The sequence below is a fragment of the Staurois parvus genome, unplaced genomic scaffold (genome assembly GCF_062004578.1).
Source record: "Staurois parvus isolate SC_StPar_1 unplaced genomic scaffold, SC_StPar_1.0 ptg000019l, whole genome shotgun sequence".
NCBI classification, from domain to species: domain Eukaryota; kingdom Metazoa; phylum Chordata; class Amphibia; order Anura; family Ranidae; genus Staurois; species Staurois parvus.
In genome coordinates, this window is record NW_028317815.1 from 23,518,207 (window position 1) to 23,541,857 (window position 23,651).

The 23,651-nt window shown below is 40.1% G+C and overlaps 1 protein-coding gene across 1 annotated transcript in view; it reads right to left on the reverse strand.

The window, feature by feature from the left end:
• Positions 1 to 14,463: 14,463 nt before the first annotated feature.
• The window catches only part of SEMA3C (semaphorin 3C), a 198,632-nt gene continuing 189,444 nt past the window's right edge, over positions 14,464 to 23,651 (reverse strand). The window contains exon 18 of the mRNA XM_089685854.1: positions 14,464 to 22,699. Coding sequence (XP_089541980.1) covers positions 22,289 to 22,699 — 411 coding nt within the window. The 3' untranslated portion in view covers positions 14,464 to 22,288. The remainder of the gene's footprint in view (positions 22,700 to 23,651) is intronic.

Consider the following 23,651-nt stretch of genomic DNA (forward strand, 5'->3'; position numbering starts at 1 on the left):
AGCCAGTACTGCAGACATGGACAGATTTGTTACACCCAGCCTCAGTCAGCTTGCAACAACCCAGTCCTGCTTCTAACCATTACTCTGCTCAAAGCTCTCTTCTTCCAGTTCCCACAGCACCCCCGGTGACAGCCCAGTATACTCTGCTAGCTACCACATGTCAGTCCCCTGTTCCCACTCGCTGCACCTATCCTGCCTTTTACCCTGTAAAGAAGCCCTTTGTAGCAACTGCTCCCTCCTTTGTTCCATCCTCTGGCTCTTCTCTGTCTTCAGCTGCTCCATCCGTTTACAAACCTGCACTTACTTACAGTACTCCGGTAACTAAAACCAGGAAAAGGCGAAAATTCTTTCCAACCAATACCATCCTGCCAGTATCCAAACTGGTCAGCCTGCCATCTGAGAACCCACCTTCCGTGGTCCAGCCTAGTGCCTCGGCGCCCACAATTCAGCCTGATGCCCTTACCCAGCCTGATGTCTCTACCCAGCCTGATGAACTGATCCAGCCTGATGATCCTATTATGCCAGACGACTCGATGCCCACTGTTCCGCCAGTTGACTCGGTGCCCGCAGTCTTGCCAGACAACTCGATGCCCGCTGTTCCACCAGTTGACTCGATGCCCGCAGTCTTGCCAGACGACTCGGTGCCCGCAGTCTTGCCAGACGACTCAGTGCCCGCAGTCTTGCCAGACGACTCGGTGCCCGCAGTCTTGCCAGACGACTCGGTGCCCACAGTCTTGCCAGACGACTCGGTGCCCGCAGTCTTGCCAGACGACTCGATGCCCGCTGTTCCGCCAGTTGACTCGGAGCCCGTGGTCTTGCCAGACGACTCGGTGCCCGCAGTCTTGCCAGACAACTCGGTGCCCGCAGTCTTGCCAGACGACTCGATGCCCGCAGTCTTGCCAGACGACTCGATGCCCGCAGTCTTGCCAGACGACTTGGTGCCCGCAATCTTGCCAGATGACTAGGTGCCCGCAGTCTTGCCAGGCGACTCGGTGCCCGCTGTTCCGCCAGTTGATTCGGTGCCCGCGGTCTTGCCAGACGACTCGGTGTCCGCAGTCTTGCCAGAAGACTCGGTGCCCACTGTTCCGCCAGTTGATTCGGTGCCCGCAGTCTTGCCAGACGACTCGGTGCCTGCAGTCTTGCCAGACAACTCGATGCCAGCTGTTCCGCCAGTTGACTCGGTGCCCGCAGTCTTGCCAGACGACTCGGTGCCCACAGTCTTGCCAGATGACTCGGTGCCCGCAGTCTTGCCAGACGACTCGGTGCCCGCAGTCTTGCCAGATGACTCGATGCCCGCTGTTCCGCCAGTTGACTCGGTGCCCGCGGTCTTGCCAGACGACTCGGTGCCAGCAGTCTTGCCAGACGACTTGGTGCCCGCAGTCTTGCCAGACGACTCGGTGCCCGCTGTTCCGCCAGTTGACTCAGAGCCCGCTGTCGGCCGGTTGACTCAGAGCCCGCTGTTGTGCCTGGTGACTCGGGGCCCGCGGTCTTGCCAGATGACTCGGTGCCCACAGTCTTGCCAGATGACTCGGTGCCCGCAGTCTTGCCAGACGATCCAATGCCTGATGACCCAGTGCCCACTGTCATGCCTGGTGACCCAATGCCCGCTGTCGAGCCAGACGATCCAATGCCTGATGACCCAGTGCCCGCTGTCATACCTGGTGACCCGATGCCCGCTGTCGTGCCAGTTGACTCAGAGCCAGCTGTCTCGCCTGGTTGCCTGGTCCCCGCCGCCCTGCCTGGTGGCCCGGTGCCTGCTGCTCTGCCTGGTGGCCCGGTGCCTGCTGCTCTGCCTGGTGGCCCGGTGCCTGCTGCTCCGCCTGGTGGCCTGGTGCCTGCTGCTCCACCTGGTGGCTCGGTGCCCGCTGCCCTGCCTGGGGGCCCGGTGCCTGCTGCTCCGCCTGGTTGCTCGGTGCCTGCCGCCCTGCCTGGGGGCCCGGTGCCTCCCGCCCTGCCTGGTGGCCCAGTGGCTGCTGCTCCGCCCGCTGCCCGGCCTGGCGTGCCCCTGTCCGCTGCGCAGCCTGTTGTGCCAGCCCCTGAAGTCCAGCTAAACTGGCCAATAACTGATTCCCAGCCTGCTCCTGGAAATCCTGTGTCCAGCGACCTGACTTCCTGGGTTACCCTACATAAAGAGAAGTCTGCCAGCAGGAAACCCAGCCAGCCGGTTGACTCCGGCAGTAAAATAGCCAGCCAGTTACCTGACCCGGGCGGTGGAACATTTTGCCCACTAGGGACTGTTTGGAGCGTCCTGAGGCCACTCCTTGAGGGGTGGTACTGTCAGGAATGGACTCAGCACTGGTGGTGGGACTCACCTGCCGTGTGGGCTGCAGTACCAGGGCTGACCAGCGGGTGATCTCAGCAGCCAGAAGCGCACTTCTGCAGTCAGCCAACACCTGGGGCTGATTACAGCAGGTGTATTTAAGGAATGACCAGGCCTGTGATCTGTGCCTTGGTGTAAATGTTTCCCATGAGCCCTTGTATCCTGTATCCTGTTCCTGTGTTGCTGTATACTCCGTTGCCGACCTCTGCTTGTTACTGATCCTGCTCTTCTCCTGTTTAACCCCTGGCATGCCTGACTACTCTTCCGTCTGATCCCTGGTACTGTATTTGCTCGCACCCTGCTGAACCTGGCTTGTGACCTGACCATTCTTAGCTCGCTCCTCTTGTACCTCGCTGCCCGCATAATACCGACCCGGCCTGTCTGACTACGCATACTGTACCCGACCTTCCATCCATCCATCCGGCTCAGATCAGACCAGTGTATCTGTCTGTCTCTTCCAAATTAGATTCCGTTCCTGCACTCCCCTGTCAGTACTCTCTACCACCGCAGGTCGCACTCGGGGGTCGCGACCTGGTTCCAGTCTGCACCAAGTCCATCCCCACCATCAGGGGCCTTGGTGAACAGCAGGCTGGGACTTAGACCCCGCACCCTGAGGGCGTCCATGCGGTGGGCTGCTAGAGACTCTGCCAGGTGGCTTAACAGTACCAAACGGCCTGCCTGACCATTCCAACTCTCCAGCCCTGACTACGCCTGTGTTCTTGAAGCCTGCTACTTCCCTGTGTCAGTCCACACATTTCTGGTCACACCCGGATCCCTAACAGGTACTATATAAGTACCTATAATAAATAAATAAGAAATTAAGAAATTAAATACTTTTTTTTGCAAAGTTATGTCTCACACAGCATACAAATTCTTATTACTACACCCCAAAACACATTCTGCTATGCCTCTTGATAATGGGGATAACACATCCACGAAACCTTTTAACAGCCTGGTCACCCAAAGGGTCCCAAAATCCAAGGAGCATGCTCAGGCATTTTAGGGGCATAAAATACGCATCTAATTTCCTGACTACCTATCACATTTTTTGAGGCCCTGGAGCACGAGGGCAGTAGAAAATCCCACAAAATGACCACATTTTGAAGAGTAAATACCCCAAGGTATATTTAAAGAGTCATTTGAAGAGTTCATTTTATTGGCATAAGTTTTTGGAAAATGCAGAATGAAGGTGAAAATTATTTTTTTTACATAAAATTGTAAACTTAATATATTATTACACACAGCATAGGCATACTTAGAATTACAACCCAAAACACTATCTGTCACTCCTGTGTGGCAGTACCACATGTGGGAGAAACAGCAGTTGTGTCCATGCACAGGGATGCGCTCAACACCTGTGCATTCCCGTGCCGGCAGAACATGTTCCTGCAAGGTACATGGAGATAATTTGAACAAGCCCTAATTGTTGTGACAGTGATCAGGGACAGCAAAACTGTTGTGGCAATAATCAGGGACAATAACTGGTGACAGCATGTAAAAAAATTAAAAAAAAATATTTTACATTTTCTTTTACATATTGTCACCAGAGCAGTGCAGTGTTACCATAGTGACACTGTACTACTCTGGATTGGGTGATTAGGGATATTTTTTCACACTGTGATTGCTTATTACAGTGATGATCACTGTATAAGCAATTGGTAAAAGTGTTCAAAGGTTTAATTCATTAAACTTTTGTTTACTACTGTGATGCTGTGAATGGTCACAGCTATCACATGGTATTGGTACTATGTGATCACTGTGATCAAATCAAAATCAGGGTCAAGGTCAGGGTCAAAGGCCTGAGTCAAATTTTGGCACCCAAAGGTTAGGATCAAAATGTTAAGTAGGAATAAAGGTTGGTTCACATAACTTACAGTGTAAGAATGGCACTTTTCTGCATTCATTTCCTCAAGGCCCTATACTAGAGCAGTAACACCTAGGTTGATCCTCATGGCCCTATACTAGAGCATTAACATCTAGGTCTGATCCTCAAGGTCCTATACTGGAGCAATGACACCTAGCTCTAATCCTTAGGGCCTATACTAGAGCAGTAACACCTAGCTCTCTTCCTCAAGGCCCTATACTAGAGCAGTAACACCTAGCTCTCTTCCTCAAGGCCCTATACTAGAGCAGTAACACCTAGCTCTGATCGCCAAGGCTCTGTTCTAGAGCAATAACACCTAGATCAGATCACCAAGGCCCTATACTAGAGCAGTAACCCCTACAGTGGATATAAAAAGTTTACACACCACTGTTAAAATGTCAGGCTTCTGTGATGTAAAAAAATGAGACAAAGATAAATTATTTCAGAACTTTTTCCACCTTTAATGTAACCTATAAACAGTACAACTCAATTGAAAAACAAACTGAAATCATTTAGGTTGAGGGAAGTAAACATAAAAAACTAAAATAATGGGGTTGCATAAGTGTGCACACCCACTTATAACTGTTGATGTAGCTGTGTTGAATCACAAACTGAAATCTTTTAGGTGGAGGGAAGTAAAAATAAAATAATATGGTTTCATACAGTAAGTGTGCACACCCTTAAACTAATACTTTGTTGAAGCACCTTTTGATTTAATTCCGGCACTCAGTCTTTTTGGGTATAAGTCTATCAGCATGGCACATCTTGACTTGGCAATATTTGCCCACTCTTCCTTGAAAAAACCTTCCAAATCTGTCATATTGCGAGGGCAACTCCTGTGCACAGCCCTCTTCAGATCACCCACAGATTTTTGTTCGGATTCAGATCTGGGCTCTGGTTGGGCCATTTCAAAACTTGAATCTTCTTCTGATGAAGCCATTTCTTTGTTAATTTGCATGTATGCTTTAGGTCATTGTCATGCTGAAAGATGAAGTTCTTCTTCATGTTCAGCTTTCTAGCAGAAGCCTGAAGGTTTTATGCCAATATTGACTGGTATTTGGAACTGTTCATAATTCCCTCTACCTTGACTAAGGCTCCAGTTCCAGCTGAAGAAAAACAGCCCCAAAGCATGATGCTGCCACCACCATGTTTCACTGTGGGTATGGTGTTCTTTTGGTGATGTGCAGTGTTGTTTTTGCGCCAAACATATCTTTTGGAATTTTTTGCAAAATTTAGCTGGGCTTGGATGTTTTTCTTCGTAAGAAAAGGCTTCCATCTTGCCACTCTACCCCATAGCCCAGACATATGAAGAATACGAGAGATTGTTGTCACATGTACCACACAGTCAATACTTGCCAGATATTCCTGCAGCTCCTTTAATGTCACTGTAGGCCTCTTGGCAGCCTCCCAGACCAGTTTTCAACTTGTTTTTTCATCAATTTTGGAGGGACATCCGGTTCTTGGTAATGTCACTGTTGCACCATATTTTCTCCACTTGATGATGACTGTCTTCACTGTGTTCCATGGTATATCTAATGCCTCGGAAATTCTTTTGTACCCTTCCCCTGACTGATACATTTTAACAATGAGATCCCTCTGATGCTTTGGAAGCTCTCTGTGGACCATGGCTTTTGCTGTAGGATGCGACTAACAAAATGTCAGGAAAGATCTACTTGAACAACTGAACTTTATTTGGGGTTAATCAGAGGCACTTTAAATGATGGCAGGTGTGTACGGACTCCTATTTAACATGATTTTGAATTTGATTGCTTAATTCTGAACACAGCTACATCCACAGTTATAAGAGGGTGTGCACACTTATGCAACCGTATTATTTTAGTTTTTTATGTTTACTTCCCTCAACCTAAAAGATTTCAGTTTGTTTTTCAATTGAGTTTTATAGTTTATAGGTCACTTTAACGGTGGAAAAAGTTCTGAAATTATTTATCTTTGTCTCATTTTTTTACATCACAGGAACCTGACATTTTAACAGGGGTGTGTAGACTTTTTATATCCACTGTAGCTCTGATCCTCAGAGACAGCGGGCAATGGTTTCCCTCTCATTGGGGTTAATTTACTAATTTAATAGGGACTGACTGGTATCTTAGGAAAATTAATGTTCATTGAGCTTAGTAAATAAGGTGAAGTTTTGTTCACTTCCGTTACCCAATCATGTGCATGAAAACATCTAGTTTTTTATGGTACATGATTGGGTATTCAAAGTGAATACTATGTCACCTTATTTACTAAGCTCATTCAGCATCCACTTTATTATCTTAACAGCCTCTACTTCTTTTTTTAAACCAAGTCCATTTATAATAATTATTATTATTTCACTAGTGCTCTTATGCATACACTGTTATTCAAGACACACAAGGGCAATACTTTCATTTTTTATATATATATAGATCATTTTAAATGGTCCAACATTTCTTTTTTAATGGCTCCTACAATTGTTTTCAGCTTTTTCAATCTAATTACTCTTTTTTTTTAAATCTAGAAAACTGAGTAAATTTAGTAAGAAAGAATTGCATTGATGGGTTGGAACAAATCATAACTCTGCAAGGGATTCTTATTACTTTTAAATTGCGTAATTGTAGAAATCTTTTTTCTTTAAAATAAGTTGTTGTGCAATTGCTCCAGCTCCCTCTGCAGCTTTATAGTTTGTCCCAACTTCTGTCAATGGCACGTGGAAAAGTAAAGTCATATGAAATTAAAGAAAGATTTCTAACGCTGAATACTATTATTACATGGGATAACTCTATGTAGCTGTCAAAATCAGGTCTGGATTTCTGCACAGCAAACACAGGCCATGGCTATCAGTAACACATTCACGTGTTTTATACAAAGTTCCAGACTGCCTATCCCCCTGCCAATGAAATCCGGCTGAGGCCTCATTGTTCACATTGTTGCCATTTCTGCACTGTGAATTTTTATTGGTGGAATAGTATACTGTACTGATAACAAATAGCTGTGAAGAAAAGCTTATCAGCTTGTAAATTAAAAGACGTGTTTTCTTCTTCACCAGCCACTTTATTACTTTATTTCACTTTATCACTCACTCCATTTTAGTAGTTTTACATGAAGCCAAACTTTTGCATGTTCTTTTTGGATACACTTCAAGTGACAAATTAGCATTAAAATGAATGTGTCCACTGCACATGTTGGTGACATCATTTTGGCGCATAGATGTTGTTCAAGTACACAGGATTTCCAAAACTAATACTCAAAGCTCTGCAACCTACAGTGCATGTCATCATCTCATTGTCAAATACACATCCTCTTGTGGTTTGTTTGTCTTTCCTTCAAAACAATAAACACGGCTGGAATGCAACTTGAGGAAAAAGATGAAAGAAGATGAGGTAAAAGGATAATCTCCCAACAACAGTTTGGGTGGATGTGTTGCTCAGACATGGTTAGTGGTATCTCAGTAGGAGCTGGACATTGTCGCCTACCCTTTGCTTTTTCAATGGCATTTATTGTCTTGTGAACTTCCTTATGGTGCAAATCAATTTTAGGCAGTGTTGTCTGAACCCATCTTGCTGTGACTGTTATGTTTGTATGTCTGCAACTCCTCCGGCTTCTTGTTTCCTTCAGAGCATAGTTGTACTCCACATCTAAAACCCTTGGTAAAAAGCCAAGTTTTAAAACAAATGGATCATAGATGTAGCAGTCAAAAAAGCTTTGGGGTTGATTTAGGAAAGAAATAAACAGGTTGCTTCGCCTAGTTAACCGGTGTTTACTTCAAATATCCAAACTCACGCAGAAAAAATAAATCAAAATATAAAATGAATAAATAATAGATAAGATTTTCTCTTGCACATAATTGGGTCCAAAGTCCAAAACTGGTTAAAGAAAGCATAAATGAATCTTTAGCTAGACACATTGATTAAGTAAAATGCATCTTATCTTGCATAGTAATTAGACAAACTAAGCACCAAACTATAGATTAACTGTCCATTTAAAATTGATATTTCAATTATGTATGGAGTCTAGATTGAATCACTTGCTTCCAGGGCCGGTGCTTCCAGTAGGCAAACTAGGCAGCTGCCTAGGGCGCACCACCACCTAGGGGCACATGGGCGCAGCACAGGCCAGCACTTTCTCTCTGTGGCCTATGGACCTCTTGTATGAATGCTTCATTTCTCTGCAAAGTCCCCCTCTCCTCTTACATAGGGAATGATGAGGGAATGATGGTAGCTTTACTTTGCACAATTAGCTCATAGCCTGTCCACATACATGACCATTTGGTGTCTGGAGCCAGTGTAGCACCTAAGCTGCCTGCTCCTTCCAGTGTTCCTCTCAGACTCAGTCCCTTACTACAAGCTGGCTGGTGGCTGCTGATCACTGTGGAGTTTTGTAACTCTGTCTCTTTTGTTTTTGTTTCTCTGTCTGGTTAATACAGTTTATTTATATTTGGTTAATATAGATTTTGTCTTTAATATTGGTGCTGGTGTCATCTTATGGCATTTATTTTTGTAAATGAAAAGAAATTCAGCAGTTTGGTTGATTTAATATTTTCTACTACTTTAAATTTTTTCATTAATTTTTTTTTGGGGGGCGGGAGGGGCGCAAGTAGCTGGTCTTGCCTAGGGCGCAAAATAGTCTAGTACCGTCCCTGCTTGCTTCATACTTACAGTATATCTCTATAAAGTTGTGGATATTTTCATCCACCTTTACCGATTCATTTTGTATTCTCTACTATATGAAATAAAGTGTACGTAAATCCTAACAATGAACTTCTTATTTGTCCCTTTTTGGTCCCTTTTTGGTCTGTTATATATCATTGAAACATTTTGATTTAACTGTTTGATAAGTGCAAAACTACCTGTCAGAAATTCAGAGCTGTGTGTCTGTGTTCTCTGCATACTTCATGTGTTATCTCCCCCCACCCAGCTTTTATTTGGACTACAGAATGATTAGTTATTATGTTTTAAGCTGGCCATAGACAGACCAAACTATGGTGGGTTCAGCAGGGATCAGATGAATTTCAATCAGAGTGTAACTGACCCCGTTCAACAGAAGTCCAGTTTTTGTCAATTAGTTGCTGCAGCCAATCTGAATGGAGAAATCAAATTTTTTTTCTTTCAACCCACTGGTCAGTGTTCAGGGGGACCTCTCCCACTGAACCATTGTGTTCTTCCAATGGGGAAGAGGGGGAAGCTGCCCCGCTATTATAGCCGGTAGCGATAATTTCATGTAAAATCTGTCAGACTGGTTGTACCCAGGAAGATCGATTATACATTCACTCTGCCCATACATGCTTCAAATCTTGTCTGGTTCCTGCTGAACCGCCAGAGATTCGAACCATCTATGGTCAGCATGAATGCATGTCTGGCAGATCAACAGGTATTTTTCTGTACTTGCAGGGTCTTTAACCCTTTCACTGCCAGGTCTGTACGGAGATACAGTACTGCTTCCAGCTGGCCAGGTCTGTATGCCGTACAGACTTGCATTCCTCCTCTGCTATAAGCTCATGGCCACGTTCCTGTGCTTCATCCCCATAACTCTGATTCCCATCCTCCCCTTCGCAAACCCCAATCCCCTGCAGCTGTCGATTTCCATCCTCTGCCCTCCCGCTCACTCTTGGTGCTGGAGGAATCAACCTGTCAAGATAGATCCCCCCACTGTTCCGACCCTACTTAAATGTCCCCCACCCTGATGGCCAGGTACTCCCTCCCTGAAACTGCTAGCTGGTTCTCCCCTCTTCCACTTCCACCAGCTTCAGCTGCTGCCAAATCGCTGTCAGCATGGGGGTGGGGGAAATATGTTTATTAGCCTCCTTCTTATCCTAAAGGAATACAGCCAGCGGTCAGTACAGATTGCACCTGTGTTCTTTCATCACTGGCACATAGTAAATACAGTTTACTATGTGTCAGTTTGTGAATGAAATGTGGTAAACCCTGTTTAATTTTCTGAATGAATAGGAGTCTATAAAAGACCCCTATCTCATTTATCTACAGTGCATCTCAGGCTGCAGAGAAAATGACCTTTTCAAGTCCCTTTCTCTTTTCAAAAAAGAGACATTAGAGGTCTGTTTAGACTCTGAGGAAGAGGCAAGTCCTCGAAACGCGTCAGCCTTTTGGATGTCTAAACTCCCTATTGCGGACTGTTACTCAGCGCGGTGTTGATCCAGCTGTTCTTTTATGATGTGCCTTGACTATATTGTCGTTTGTGAGTACAAAACCTACTTTATTTTTTATTAAACATTTTTTATGGTAATGCACTAGGCCTGTGCGCCCTCTTTTTGTTCTTTCCCCATTCAGGTCTGTTTAGACCCCTGATGTCTCTCCAACCCCCCCCCCATCCACCCCAAAAAAAAAAAAACATTGTACAAAAATACTTAAAATAAAAATGTACCTGTACAAAAAAAATAAAAATAAGTTGTAAATAAATAACAAGGTAGATTTAGACATACGTGTAACTCTCCCTTGCCTCTGAAACCCAACCTACATTCAGATCGTGCTCCAGTGGCTACTGACAGGCAGTGCGGAAGCGATGCAATGCCTCCTCACTGCCTGTAGTGTTTGGCGGATGGCCTTGCTACAAGTTGGGTCAACTTTGCCGTGGGCACAAAGCATTATTGCATCAGCACCTGTCCACAGCCTATTGCAGCTTAAAAAGGGGGTGTTTGGCAGGTGGCAAAGCTGCAGCTCAATCACTCATTTTTGCTGCCCTCAACCTCAAGTCTAAACAAGGCTTAAGGCCTCGTTCATGCGGGAAATACTACAGCAAGGCCATTTTTAGTTGCACAGGGATACACAGATGTTCCGTGCATCCCCATGTAGGCAGTCCCATTGAGGTCAATTGGGACACAGTGGCTGCACAGGAATGCACAAGTGTTCCATCCTTTCCTGTGCAGGCAGTCCCATCCATATCAAATTGGACGCAGTGTCTGCATCAACACAGCCACTGCTCCCAACCTGATTACCATGTGGGTGCATGTCCCTGAACTCACACTGTTTTGGCTTGGGGCCATGCACCTACACCCGCACGGATGTCAGATCTGTCTTTTCAGCTGCTGCATCCCAGTTGACACGAATAGGATTGCCTGCACAGGGATGCACAGAACACCTGTACATCTCCATGTGAGTAAACACGGCCCTCCATGCGCGTACACTTTAGCACACCCCATTGAACGATGCTTTAGTAGGAATCTAGCAGGAGCTATTGTGGAGCCTAAAAAAATCAGTAGCACCTTATTTTTATTCTACTGGTCACCTCCAGATTTTTGAAGAAATTTTTGTGTACATTCGATTTTCACCATGTGGCACAAAGGCATAGCTGAAAATTTACAAATATTTGTTATTTATTAACTCAATACAGATTAAACTTTTATATATTTAGTAGGATTTTAGCAAGAATTTTGTAAAATATGCTGTGTTTGTATCTGTTAATAATGAGTTTAGTGTATTTTTAGCAAAAATATTGATTTGATAAACCATTACGCAAATATCATGAGTCCCTAAAAATCAGAAACACCTTATTTATATTCTACTGGTCATGTGCTTTCGGAAAATATATGGTTTGGGGGGTCTGTCACAATCTCTGAAAGCTGTAAGTGAAAAATGAAAACCTCCAGATATTTAAAAAAATTTGGTATTTACAGTTTTGCGTACGTTCGATTTTCACCATTTTTTAAAAAGGCGCAATTTAAAATTTACAAATATGTTATTAGCTCAATACAGGTTAAACTTTTTTATTTAATAGTAGTTTACCAGGAATTTTGTAAACTTTGCTGTGTTTTGTATCTGCCAATAATGCTTTTAGTGTATTTTTAGCAAAAGTACTGTTTTGATAAACATTTGCACAAATATCATGGGGCCCTAAAAATCAGTAGCACATTCTGCTGTTAATGTGTTTTCTAAAAACATATGGTTTGAGGGGTCTTTTACAAACTCTGAAAGTTGTAAGAGAAAAAAAAAGCAATAAAAAAATGGCAAAAATGGTCTGGTCACCTGTGCAGGGCTTGGCAGCTAAAGGGCTTGGCCACATTGGAAGACGAGGAATTGTCTTGGGCCACACACAAAATACACTAACAATAACGATAGTTTATGACCAGAAAAAGTCAGATCTCAATATATATATATATATATATATATATATATATATATATATAAAATGTACCTGAGTAGCAATAAAAGTTCATTTTTTTGTACTTTTTTTTATTATAAAAGTAAAAGAGGGCAACATACAACTAATGCAATTTTTGACACAGTTTTAGATAAACTAACGCATCAGTATCTGGCTTGATGTATCTAGTAGCAATTCTCAATGAATTTTCAAGGCACTCATCACATATTTTGGTTCTAAAGTTGCCCTTCATGTGCTTCATCCCCAACAAAATACTTGCACAAAAAATATAGGTGCTGCTGAAAACTGATGACACGAATAAAGCGTGATTGTGAAATGTGGAATACTTTTCTTTAGGAAAATAAAACTTATAAAAGTCAAGTAAAGAGACATTGGGGTAGATTGTAGCCCTCAGAATCTAGTGCATGGTAGTTAATCAACTTCTAATTTCAGTTTGTTCAATTAAGCTTTGGCAATGAAACCTGAAAGTTGATTGGTTTATATGTAGAGTTGCACCAGATTTTGCACTCTCCAGTTTTACTAAATAGCCCCCACAGTCAAATTTTTCTTGGCCACATGTGTTCTTTAAGTGTAAACACATTTTTACAAACAATTCCCCCCAAAAATGACATATTTAAGTAATTTTACGATTTTGTGTTGGGCTAAATTCAAAGCCATCCTAGGCCACAGGTAGGCCGCGAGTCGCAGGTTGGACAAATCTGGGATAAAAAAAAAAGTTGCATGAATTGCAGATCATTACTGCTTTTTTTTTTAATAATCTGCCTTGACATTAGCTTTAAAAACCCAACAGAGAGAGGGTCCGCTTTGTAATTTCTATGGAAGCTGTGCAGATCCAGCAACTAAAGAGCAAAGATCTGAACCACTGGCATTTACTTATAGAGTGTGAAACTGTTAGCTGGTTTCCACAACATCTACCAAAGACTGAAATATCCCTTTAAAGTTTTCCCCTTCATGAACTACTCAAACAGGAATTTTTCTGCATTTATAAGATATTAAAATATAGTAGCTATCTAAATAACTTGCAACTAAAGGGAAAGTTGAAAAAAAGTATAATTTATAATTTGAGGGGTAATATAAATAGGTAATGTCTTCATATCTGTATTTTTATGAGATTTATTAGTGCTGATCTGATGTAACTCCAACCACAACCCCAAAATCTTGACTTTGAATTAAAGTAAATGTATGATTATTGAAATACAGAAGTGTTTATTGCTGACTTCTTTCTGAAAAAGCTTGTTGCCTGGCTTTATGTTGAACATCTTGCTTCAATAGTTTCTTAGTTACAGATCCAGAAAAAGGATGCACGTAAACAAAGTCTGATGTCCTTACTTGCATACAGTGAGGCACTGGCAGGCAGGAAGATGGACAGTGTATATGTGTCATCTTGGTTTCTCACCTACACATGGTGAGGGGATCCAGGGTTGATGTCTGATATGGAGAAAACCTTGTTGTTTTCTCAGATAATATTAAGTTCTGTTCTGGGTCCTAGAGCCCAGAGGTTTTATAGAGCTTTGGGTGGGAAAAGGCTCCGTTCCTATGTCCGCTTCTTACCTGGTGGATACTGTAGATCTCTACCTGGTACCAGACTTCATTAATCAGTCTCAGTTTTCCACAGGCCTTTGTATACAGTATGTGATCTGATTGATGCTCATGGCTCTCTCTGCTGTGAGAGCCTGCTGCTCGGTAGAAGGCTGCTTATGACAGAACACTAAAAGCTACATGTATAGCCTGTTTATTTAGTCAGGAACTAACATAAACTGGTTTAATAGCTGAAATTAGTACTTGCTTTATGAAGCCCTCCTGCTTTAAATTGTGTTTGCTCCCTTGCTGAATAAAAATGCAGGACAAATCTTTGACTGTTCCTGGATGTCCCTGTCTTGCACATGGTTTACCGCTGCCAATAGCAATGAGCTTGTCCTTCATACAGCTCTTATTCCAGGTTGGAGACTTAAAGTATTTCAGCTAGGAGTGGAGGAGAGGCCAGCAAAAGCAGCCTCCTTATTTTTCCAATCACAGATTTATTGTCAAATTTTATTTCTGAAAAAAATTTACTGATAGATAACAGAACATGTTGCCAAAGTTTCCAAACTATTTTAATAAATGTTTTGCTTGGAGATGTAGAATTTAAGTACCCAGGCTCTGTTTTTTATGTATGTTTTACAGAAAAAAAACTGTAGACTATAAATACATAAATGTAAAGTTTATTGTATTGAAACAAGCAATGTATATAGCATGAAATACCTATTCAATTTGCTACTTGAACTGTAAACACATTCATATTTACCATAGCAGATTCATCCTGCTATACATTTCTGTTGCCTAGTTATATACAATATGAGGGCACAGTGCAGACAGACTTTGTAGATCACACAGGACAAAATTAGTAAGTACCGACTGTATAAAAAACAAAACAAAAAACATATTGGCAGAATAATATGTGTGTTTGGCAGGTATGCTTAAAGATATAAACAATCTATATACATCATTTTTGAAAGGGTTTAAGACTGACATGTTAAATAGCACAAATACATTCTAACAATTATATTACAAAATTAAAGATATCCAAAATGATGAATCCACACAAAACCAATATATTTAGGATTTCTGTATGGATGCTGAAAGAATGAAACTCCCACTGGCTTCTTTTATGGTTTGGGGACTCTAGAGGTGATATCTTCTACTTGATTTCATGACTTTGTAGAGACTGTTGCAAATCCAAGCAAGGGAGTCTCACTCCTCCTGCTTCCTTCTTTATAAAGAATAAATGGAGATTACAGTGGCAAGAATCATAATCCTAGCAATGGTTGCAGGGAGTGGGGCAGAGCTAAGACATCTACAGGGTTATAAAAATGAGTTATAAAGAGAGATATAAGAAGCCATTTGGAGGTTGACCTACTGGCATTCATGCAAAGTTAAAATATCAGTTTTGGGTGGACTTAACCTTTGGGAAATACATTTATTAGTAGACAAACATATTCTTGTTTCTCAAATAATGTTGGAGAAACCGTCAGTGACAAACCATAGCAAATTCTTTGCCTAAGCATTAGCTTACAATATTTGAGTTTACTGAAAATATGCATGGCACAAGTACATTAAATAGAACATGTCTACTATTAAGTAAACATCATACACAAGCATAAGTACTACTAGGGGTTTGTTTATTGTCAGCCAGGAAACCTTCCTCTGTGTAATTACCAGAATTAGTTTCACGTTGTTACTAGATACTAGGGGCTTGACTTTACAGTATTATAGACTAAGTTCCATCTACCTGCATATTATGGACTAAACTCCATCTACCTGCATATTATGGACTAAGGGCTATCTATTTGCATGTTATTAACTAAGCTCCATCTACCTGCATATTATGGATTAAGCTCCATCCACTACCCCACAAAAGTATGCTTAGTTAGTACTGTAGTCACTCTCACTAGACAGGGAGGTGGAAGTTGAGTGAGGCTTAGCCGGTTAAAACAGACAGTCAAGTCTCAAGTAACGAAGTGAAAACTATATGCACAAAGGAATATTTTCAGGCTAATAAGGGTAATAGCAGATACCTACTCTTGGGCAGAATTTTTAAACAATTAAGATGGCCTCATAATTTTTCTTTAATGCCCACATTGTAGAACAAGTAAAATGTTTTACAAAAGGCACCAGCAGGAGAACATGCCATCAAATTAGCCACACTGTACACATGATGCCCGATGACAACTATCTTGAAAAGGCCCTTATTCACAGCATACTTTGGGTAGAGTGTAATGAGACAAAATGCAAATTGGCCCCCTATTATTTAGACATAATTCCTAAACACATATTTAATGATCTATAACCCACAGTTCTCCTGGTATACTCCCATATCTGTGTGGCAGAGGACTACCATTGGGGCAGTTGGGTTTGACATGCAAGCAGGGTGAAAGGATTTATATGGAAATGTCTCAGCATTGGTATTAAAACAGGGTATAAATGCTCAGGTTTAAACCATCATGATCCATCCAAAACAAAATGAATGGTTTTACGTCACAGCTTTTTAAACCGTAAATATATTGTAGATAGGTTGAGTTATATGAAAAAATTAATCAATATAGTATTATCTATGATTTTTTTTATGCACGTGCATGCATTAGAAACGAGAATGTACTACACAAGACAGTCATAACCTGTATGCAGACTGCAAGATTTATCTAGCGATGTGTTAGTAGTGTTGTAATATATTTTTTCTAATAATTCATATGGGGCATTGTGATAAATTAAGAGACAAAAAGCTTAGAAATCTGTTTGTAACTGAATTGCATGCAGAGTATAGTATAGCGGATTAACTGTGTTCAAGAGGAAGGCTGATTCTTTGGGGTTATGCTGTAAAAATCACTCCTTTGGTGTCATACAAGGAAGCAAAATATAGTTGTGTGTCCTAGTTATGCTAAAATAATCTATTTAGGTTTTGTAGCTACTATGATGGGCTACTCCAGAGCACCTGTTAAAACCTCTCAAAATGACTGCTAGGTGGAACTTCTGTCTTTACCATAATTATAAGATGTGTTCCATTTTATAGCAAGAAACACTGTATGCCTGTCGTTACTGTAGACTTGCAATAATCAATGTACAGATTAAACTTGTAGAGCAATGAACACAAGGCAATTGCCAGAAGTGTTATATTCCATGCACCAAGTGCGACCTGTAGATGGATGTAAGCTCCCTACACACTTCTGGGAGAGTAGTGAGGCAATTACAGGACTAGGGAGGTGAGGATTCTAAGAAACCATGTTAGCAAATTAGGAACAAACTGGTGTTACAATAACAAGATACACTGAAATGTTTTTAGTTCTAGCAAATAATGGCAAAAATATAAAAAAATATGGCACAGGCAACGGTCAGTGAAATTCAACAGGTAATATAGTAATAAAAATATTAAAGCAGTCTTACAATATACAGTGGGGTTTAGGCAGTGTGAGCACCTGCTTCAGTTAGCAAGTCCTGCTAAGCATTACAGAGACCTGCTGCCGATTTTACAGCAACTTAGAACAGCTTTCAGCACATACCTCTTCCAAAACGGTTGAACTCACACATTCATCACTGAATACCTACACTTCAAATCCCAAGTATGAAGACTATTGGTTATGAGATTTGAATGCAGAAACTATATGATGTCTGACAATAATCTACATTTTATTAACTATTTATGCAAAAGGAATGAAGCTTTAGGAAAATCAGAAAAATGAAAATGTGACTTCATGAAGCCAATAACTTATTGTGCAAAAACCTGAACCCCCAAAAAGGTAATTCATAACAAACCACATTTTGTATTTACAAATAGGTGAAACTAAAAGCAATTCTAAATAGGGCACCTATATCACTAGACATGGATCCTACTAGCATACATTGACAAGAATTACAGTTTGAAAGCACAGAGAGATGAAACAAATGGCATCCTGGTAATGTTATAGCCTAATCAAACCTAAAATATTGGTCTGGGCTTTGACCAACTATGTTTTCACTCTAGAGAGTTAATATACTGTATGTATGCTTTTCTCTGTGTTAGTGGAGGATTATTAGCTGATGGGTTCCCACTTTTAGGGAACTATATTATGTTTGCTAAAATTAAAGTAGAACTAACAACAACATTGTTTTTTTTTTATTTTGAATAACCCTGGTAAGTTGTTATTTTTGCCACACATGTCCCATTGGGAAGATTTCCCTCCACTTTTCTGTTCCATAGTAAAAACAGGAAATTAGAGGAAGTCTAATTGTATTAGAGGAAGCTTTGGAAAACTTTCCCTCTATTCCTATTCTGGTGACAACCCAAAATTTGGGATTTTCTTTCACGCTTGGGAATAATGGCAAATAGGACAAACAAGGTGAATCTCTCCAGCAGGGGCACAGACAGCATTACAAATCTGGATGTTTTCTAATCCATCTTCACTCTATCCAAAACCAAATAAAAGCTTTGCCTTTATTTATACTTTTTAAGTAAGGCAACAACAACAGTTTGTGTAGTAGATCCAATATTAAATCCATGTGTCTCTTTTCATACTTTATTCAAACATAACGTAGCAAGCCAGAACTTTAAGGACTACATATTTTAATGATTAAGAGGGTTAGCTACCATGGAAAGCTAAAAGAAATATGAATAATTTCTAACACAATAGCAAATATTGTTGTGAAACGAGAAAAAAAATGAATTCTTCACACACATAATTTACAACACATGGAAACTCTTCATCGATGTAAAAAATATTACTTACTGTGATATAACATAAGCATTGTGGCGTATATAAATTTATCTAATAGTAGTCCAGATGTTCCCTAGTTCAAATGTACAAACTGAAGATAAGACCCAGTTAAAGGTCACTTAAAGAGATAATAAACTTGACAGTCTTATGTAGCTATATAAGGTTTTTTTTTCAGGCTAGACTGTTCATGGTGGCATACACTACCTTTCAAACAACTGTTGTAGTATTTAGATTCATGCATGAAAGTGAACATTTTCTGATCTAAACTACCAATACAAGAGGCTGCTGCATGATTATCCTACAATACTTTATTCATTTTAGTCCCACTGCATAGCTTTTTTATTGTAGTGCTTGACTGCCATAGTGAGTGTAGACTTTCCAGCACAAATAAAATTTTGGGCAATATTTTGTTAATGTGCTGTAGGCATTGCTAATTTGAATCCCTGTCTCACTCTCAAAAATCCCTATCTGTTTTCCTCTGCAGTGTAATAGCTGATGTACCTCCACACACGTGCAAAATACCTACAAAATGTAACCTTTGTCAACAGAAGGGAATAACAGCATTTGAATTATTATCCAAGTTACATTAAATGGCATACTTTGGGAATTATTTATGAAAAATGGAAAAAATATTATTGCAAAAATGGAACTCTTACCAACAGCTCCAATTTTGTTCTAGTTACCATAACTCAGTCCTCATTTACTTGCATACTGAATATGACCATGTTCTTTTCATTTTACTGAAGGTCAAGTATTTGCCTGGGGCCCACAACCGTGTTTTGAGAAAACACTTGGTAACTGACTTTAAACATACCTTGCCAAAGTAACATACATAAAGAATTTTAAGATAGGTACACCCAAACTAATTCTTCAGCTTTAGGTTGCCATCAATTGGTTGGTTCACCTGTCTTATCTTTCTTCATATCTCTTAGAGATTACAATGGCATCATTCTCCTCTGAGACGTCTTGGCTATAGTGCCATTGTACTGTAGATATTACTAAGGTAAGCAAAGGAGTTTCAAACCAGTAAAACTGGTTTCAAACTAGTAAAGAATACTGTGACTAGTGTGAAACTGGTTTGTTATCGCTCTGACAGGTGGGTGGAGCTAGAAATGGAAAGCACACCACCAGAGTGTCCTACAAATATTAGAAACATATTGGCGATTCAGCTGTCAACATTTATGGAAACCTGAAATGGGCAGACTAAATAGACCACTTGCTATAGTTTATGGTTCTGCAGTCAAAATAATGTAAAAAAAAAACAGCTTTACAATAAAAATTCTTAAAGTAGAATACCAGCTAACACCTACTGTATCTAGCCTTAAACTGTCCAGGTAACACCTACTATTCTTAAACTGTGCCTGTCCCCTTAACAGCTATGCTAACTAACCCATATAAGAAAAATATATATATTTACCTATTTTCAGGCCACTCCTGTCCAGTCACTTGATCTAGCTCCCCTGCATCAGCCAGTGCGGCTGGAAGAGACAGGGAAGATGAGGGAGCTTGGATAATGGATGGGTCATTGAAGCCTATGGGTGATGTCACCACTTCAATCTTTATTAGCTGTTGTAAGAGTGCTCCTTCCTCTCCCCTGCATCTGCCACTGACTGACACATGGGAGATCATGTGACCAGACTGATGCAGTCTCAAAGTAGGTACATCTTTTCTACACAGGTTGGTTAACATAGGTGTTATGAGGGGGAAGGGGATAGTTTTAGGTTAGTTAGTAAGTAGTTAAATTCTGTATATCAGTGAACACAAAATGACACGGGAAACATCTAACTGAAATAAAACGTTAACTCTGACATTCAAGTAAATGCATGGTCCTAGTTGTAAATCCCATTTGTTATGGCAAAGAATAATAATAACTATGGGCATTAGTTTTGATGATGCTGAAGCCAAGATAATCTTTTTACACGTAACATTTTAACATTTCTCAAGAAAATATAATTAAGGCCATACGAAATTAAATCAGATTCTGATCATTGGAGTAGATCATAATATACAATGCAGGGCATCAAACGTATACATACAGCCCTGACAACATGCACCCTGACAACATATACCACATATCCACCAGCTGAGCTGACAGCAATGATATCAGCAACTGGCACATTAAACTTTATTGGAACTTTGTATAACAGCCACAGCAAGCTAAAAGCAAAGCTTTTCCTTATGTTTCATGGAAATGAACAGCAGGATTATTGTCCGGCATTGAAATGCTGCACAAAGGAGAGCTTTCATTACTTTCAGACAGTGATGAATGTTGTAGTAATGTGACGGAAACACTTTCCCTTCAAAGAAAATGTTCTCCTGTCAGCACTCCTGTAATCTAATAAGTCTATTATTTTTGTTATTACATTAGAATTATTAATTTTTCTTTTAAATATTAATAAGAATTCTATAACTTTTTTGTATTATTTTCACATCAACAACTGACATCATTTTTGTCACCAGAGCCCTTTGTAACAATTTGCATGTTAAACATCTTATCTTTACAAATTTACCACAGTACTTTCTTATTCACACCAATGCATTTGGATTAATATTACAGCAGGGTTGAGTTCTTGGCCCAGTGAATAGAATAATATTAAAGATAAATATATTTTGAGCAGCAAAATGTTGCAAAACAATTGGTGCTTTTTTTTTGCAATTGTATCCCTTTTAACAGTAAAAACACTCGCAGCTCACTTTCCTCAGTTTCATCACTTCCAAACTTTGCTCCATCCATTTAACAAAAAATGCTTTGTTTAATCCCATATTTGTGTATTTTTGCCAGGAGACATTCACATTATGGTAATGTTCATGCTTGAACTCCTTCATGCAATACCTAGACCCCAATCTCAATTCACCTGGGATCTGACATTCTGGAGATCTAGGAAGTCTCCTGGTTGCTCCCAATCCTTTCTGCTCTATGCTCTCAAGTGTGCTTCTGCTCCTAGAGTTTTATCAGCCAACTGATTTAAGTTAGAAAATTTGGTCTGCCAAGGAGTAAACAGCAGCAACAGATTCAACATTGTCTTCACTTCCTGTTGGAAAGTGTTCCTTTACTAGAATTACGTTTGAACATAATAAATCTTAATATAAATTCATAGATTCATGTATACCTCAAGAAAATGTTTATAGTGACAAGTTATTTGTGTGCTTGTTTTGCAGTTTTTCAAATTATAATTTTACTACCAACTGTATTCAACTTTCAGTATATGAACTATGCAAAAGGTTCCCAAAAAGTCTCATCTACATTGAAGGGCCTTTTAATCATATGATGCAAAGACTGTTGATGTGTTGCAGCCCATGATATTCTCATTTTAGCATTTACCAGCAGTAGTAAGACTAATGAAATTAGATAACTGATAGTTTGCTAAGGATTGCAACCCAATATTTCTGTGCAACATTTGATAAGACAACGGTATAAACATAAACTCATTAAGAGCTATTTTTTTTGCATACAGCAAATTGTCAAAAATTCAGTTTATTTCCATGTTAATAAAAAATTCTAATAAATAAGGTGTAAAAAAAAAAACCTTCAGTTTATGAGAGCCCAAACAAGTACAGAAAACACCAATGCTAAAAGTAAGTAGGCATGTATCACCAATTTTGTCAATATTGGAGGAACATGAAAATGTTTAGGCTCTCAGTAAGAACAGAGAGGAAAATTTAGGACTGAATGTTCTTTTGCTCTACTGAATATAAATAATTCATTGCATTTTTAATTTTCATACTTCTTGCCTAGGTGACTTGTAACAAAATTTTAAATTCTATGGCTGTAATCATAACAAATGCTTAAGAACCAGGTAACTGATTTCTCCGATTTCTACTTTTTCTGGTGTTCAAAAGAACTTTCAATTTGCCATAATCCCCTTTAAGTTTTGGAACTTCTGACACCTGACTCTTTTTTTGTCTACTTTCTTTGCAGTACTGGTTAATCATCTGCATCTCGGAGTGACTGAATGATCCAGTAAGGTCCTTGGGATGAAATTGCAGGCCACTCAATGTACTTGCCCAGATCCACTGAGATTTGTCAGTCATAAAACTCACAAGTTCCGATTCTAAGATTTTCAAATTGATTTTGGCAACTGTTTGCTTAAAGCCATTTTCAGTTGCTATACAGTGATACAATCCTGTATCAGAGTCTTGGATGGAACGGAGAAGAAGTCCTTGTCCAGTTGAAATGATCCTTTCATTTAATTTCACCTGTGGAAGAAAATTAAATCTTTTCAGTTTGTTTAAATAAAAAAATAACTAATATTTAACCGTATATGCTATAATATTATATATATTATAAATGCTATGTTATCTTCACTTTGCTAAGGGACAGATAATTCACAGATTAATGCACTTGTAGAATGGAATTAGATGTCTCCTATTCTATTAAAGAGAACATTTACATACATACTTGTATGCCGACCATAAATTGTGGGGTAGAAGCTGTTTCTTTGCAAAGATCCATGTGCACCCTACTGAGCCACAGTTGAAGCACTTCAATCAATAAGGTTCCTGATTTTTGCTAATTGGAGAGGTCTAGCTAACTCGGTAGGGAAGGAGTGTCAGACCTCTGCAGAGAGATCACAGCTTCCACACATCTTTTTTTATGATGACGCGGAGCAATTATGAGAGAATTGAATTGTAAGGGGCTCAAAGAACTCCTTTACTAATTTTCAAGTGGTTCAAAAGTTTGGATGATTCAATATATTTCTTATTTGTGACTAAATTAATCTAAAATGTGATCATTGTTTTAGGTTAAATTGTCATTGATTTATCCACACTGTCAAAGTACTCTATATGATGGTAACTAAGTATAGTATGCAAAATGTGAGAAAGGTCCATATGTGGTCAAAAAAAAAAAACTGTCTTTTTTTTTCCCATTAGTTTCTCTAATCCATTGCTCTATACACATCAAAGAAATACTGCTCTAGGCAACACAGACAGTCTTTCATTCCACATACACAAATCAAGAACTGTGCTATATAAAACAGCTGCAGTCACATTTGGAAAAAAGTGAGATGCCGTATGCTTTTTGCATGATTCAGGGAAAATGGACTGCATTTGAGAAGTTATAGAGGCAGTCCTATTGGCAATCCAATTCACATTTTAGACATTTAAAACAAAAAATATAACTGAGGACAATTGAAAACTCCTAGTGACA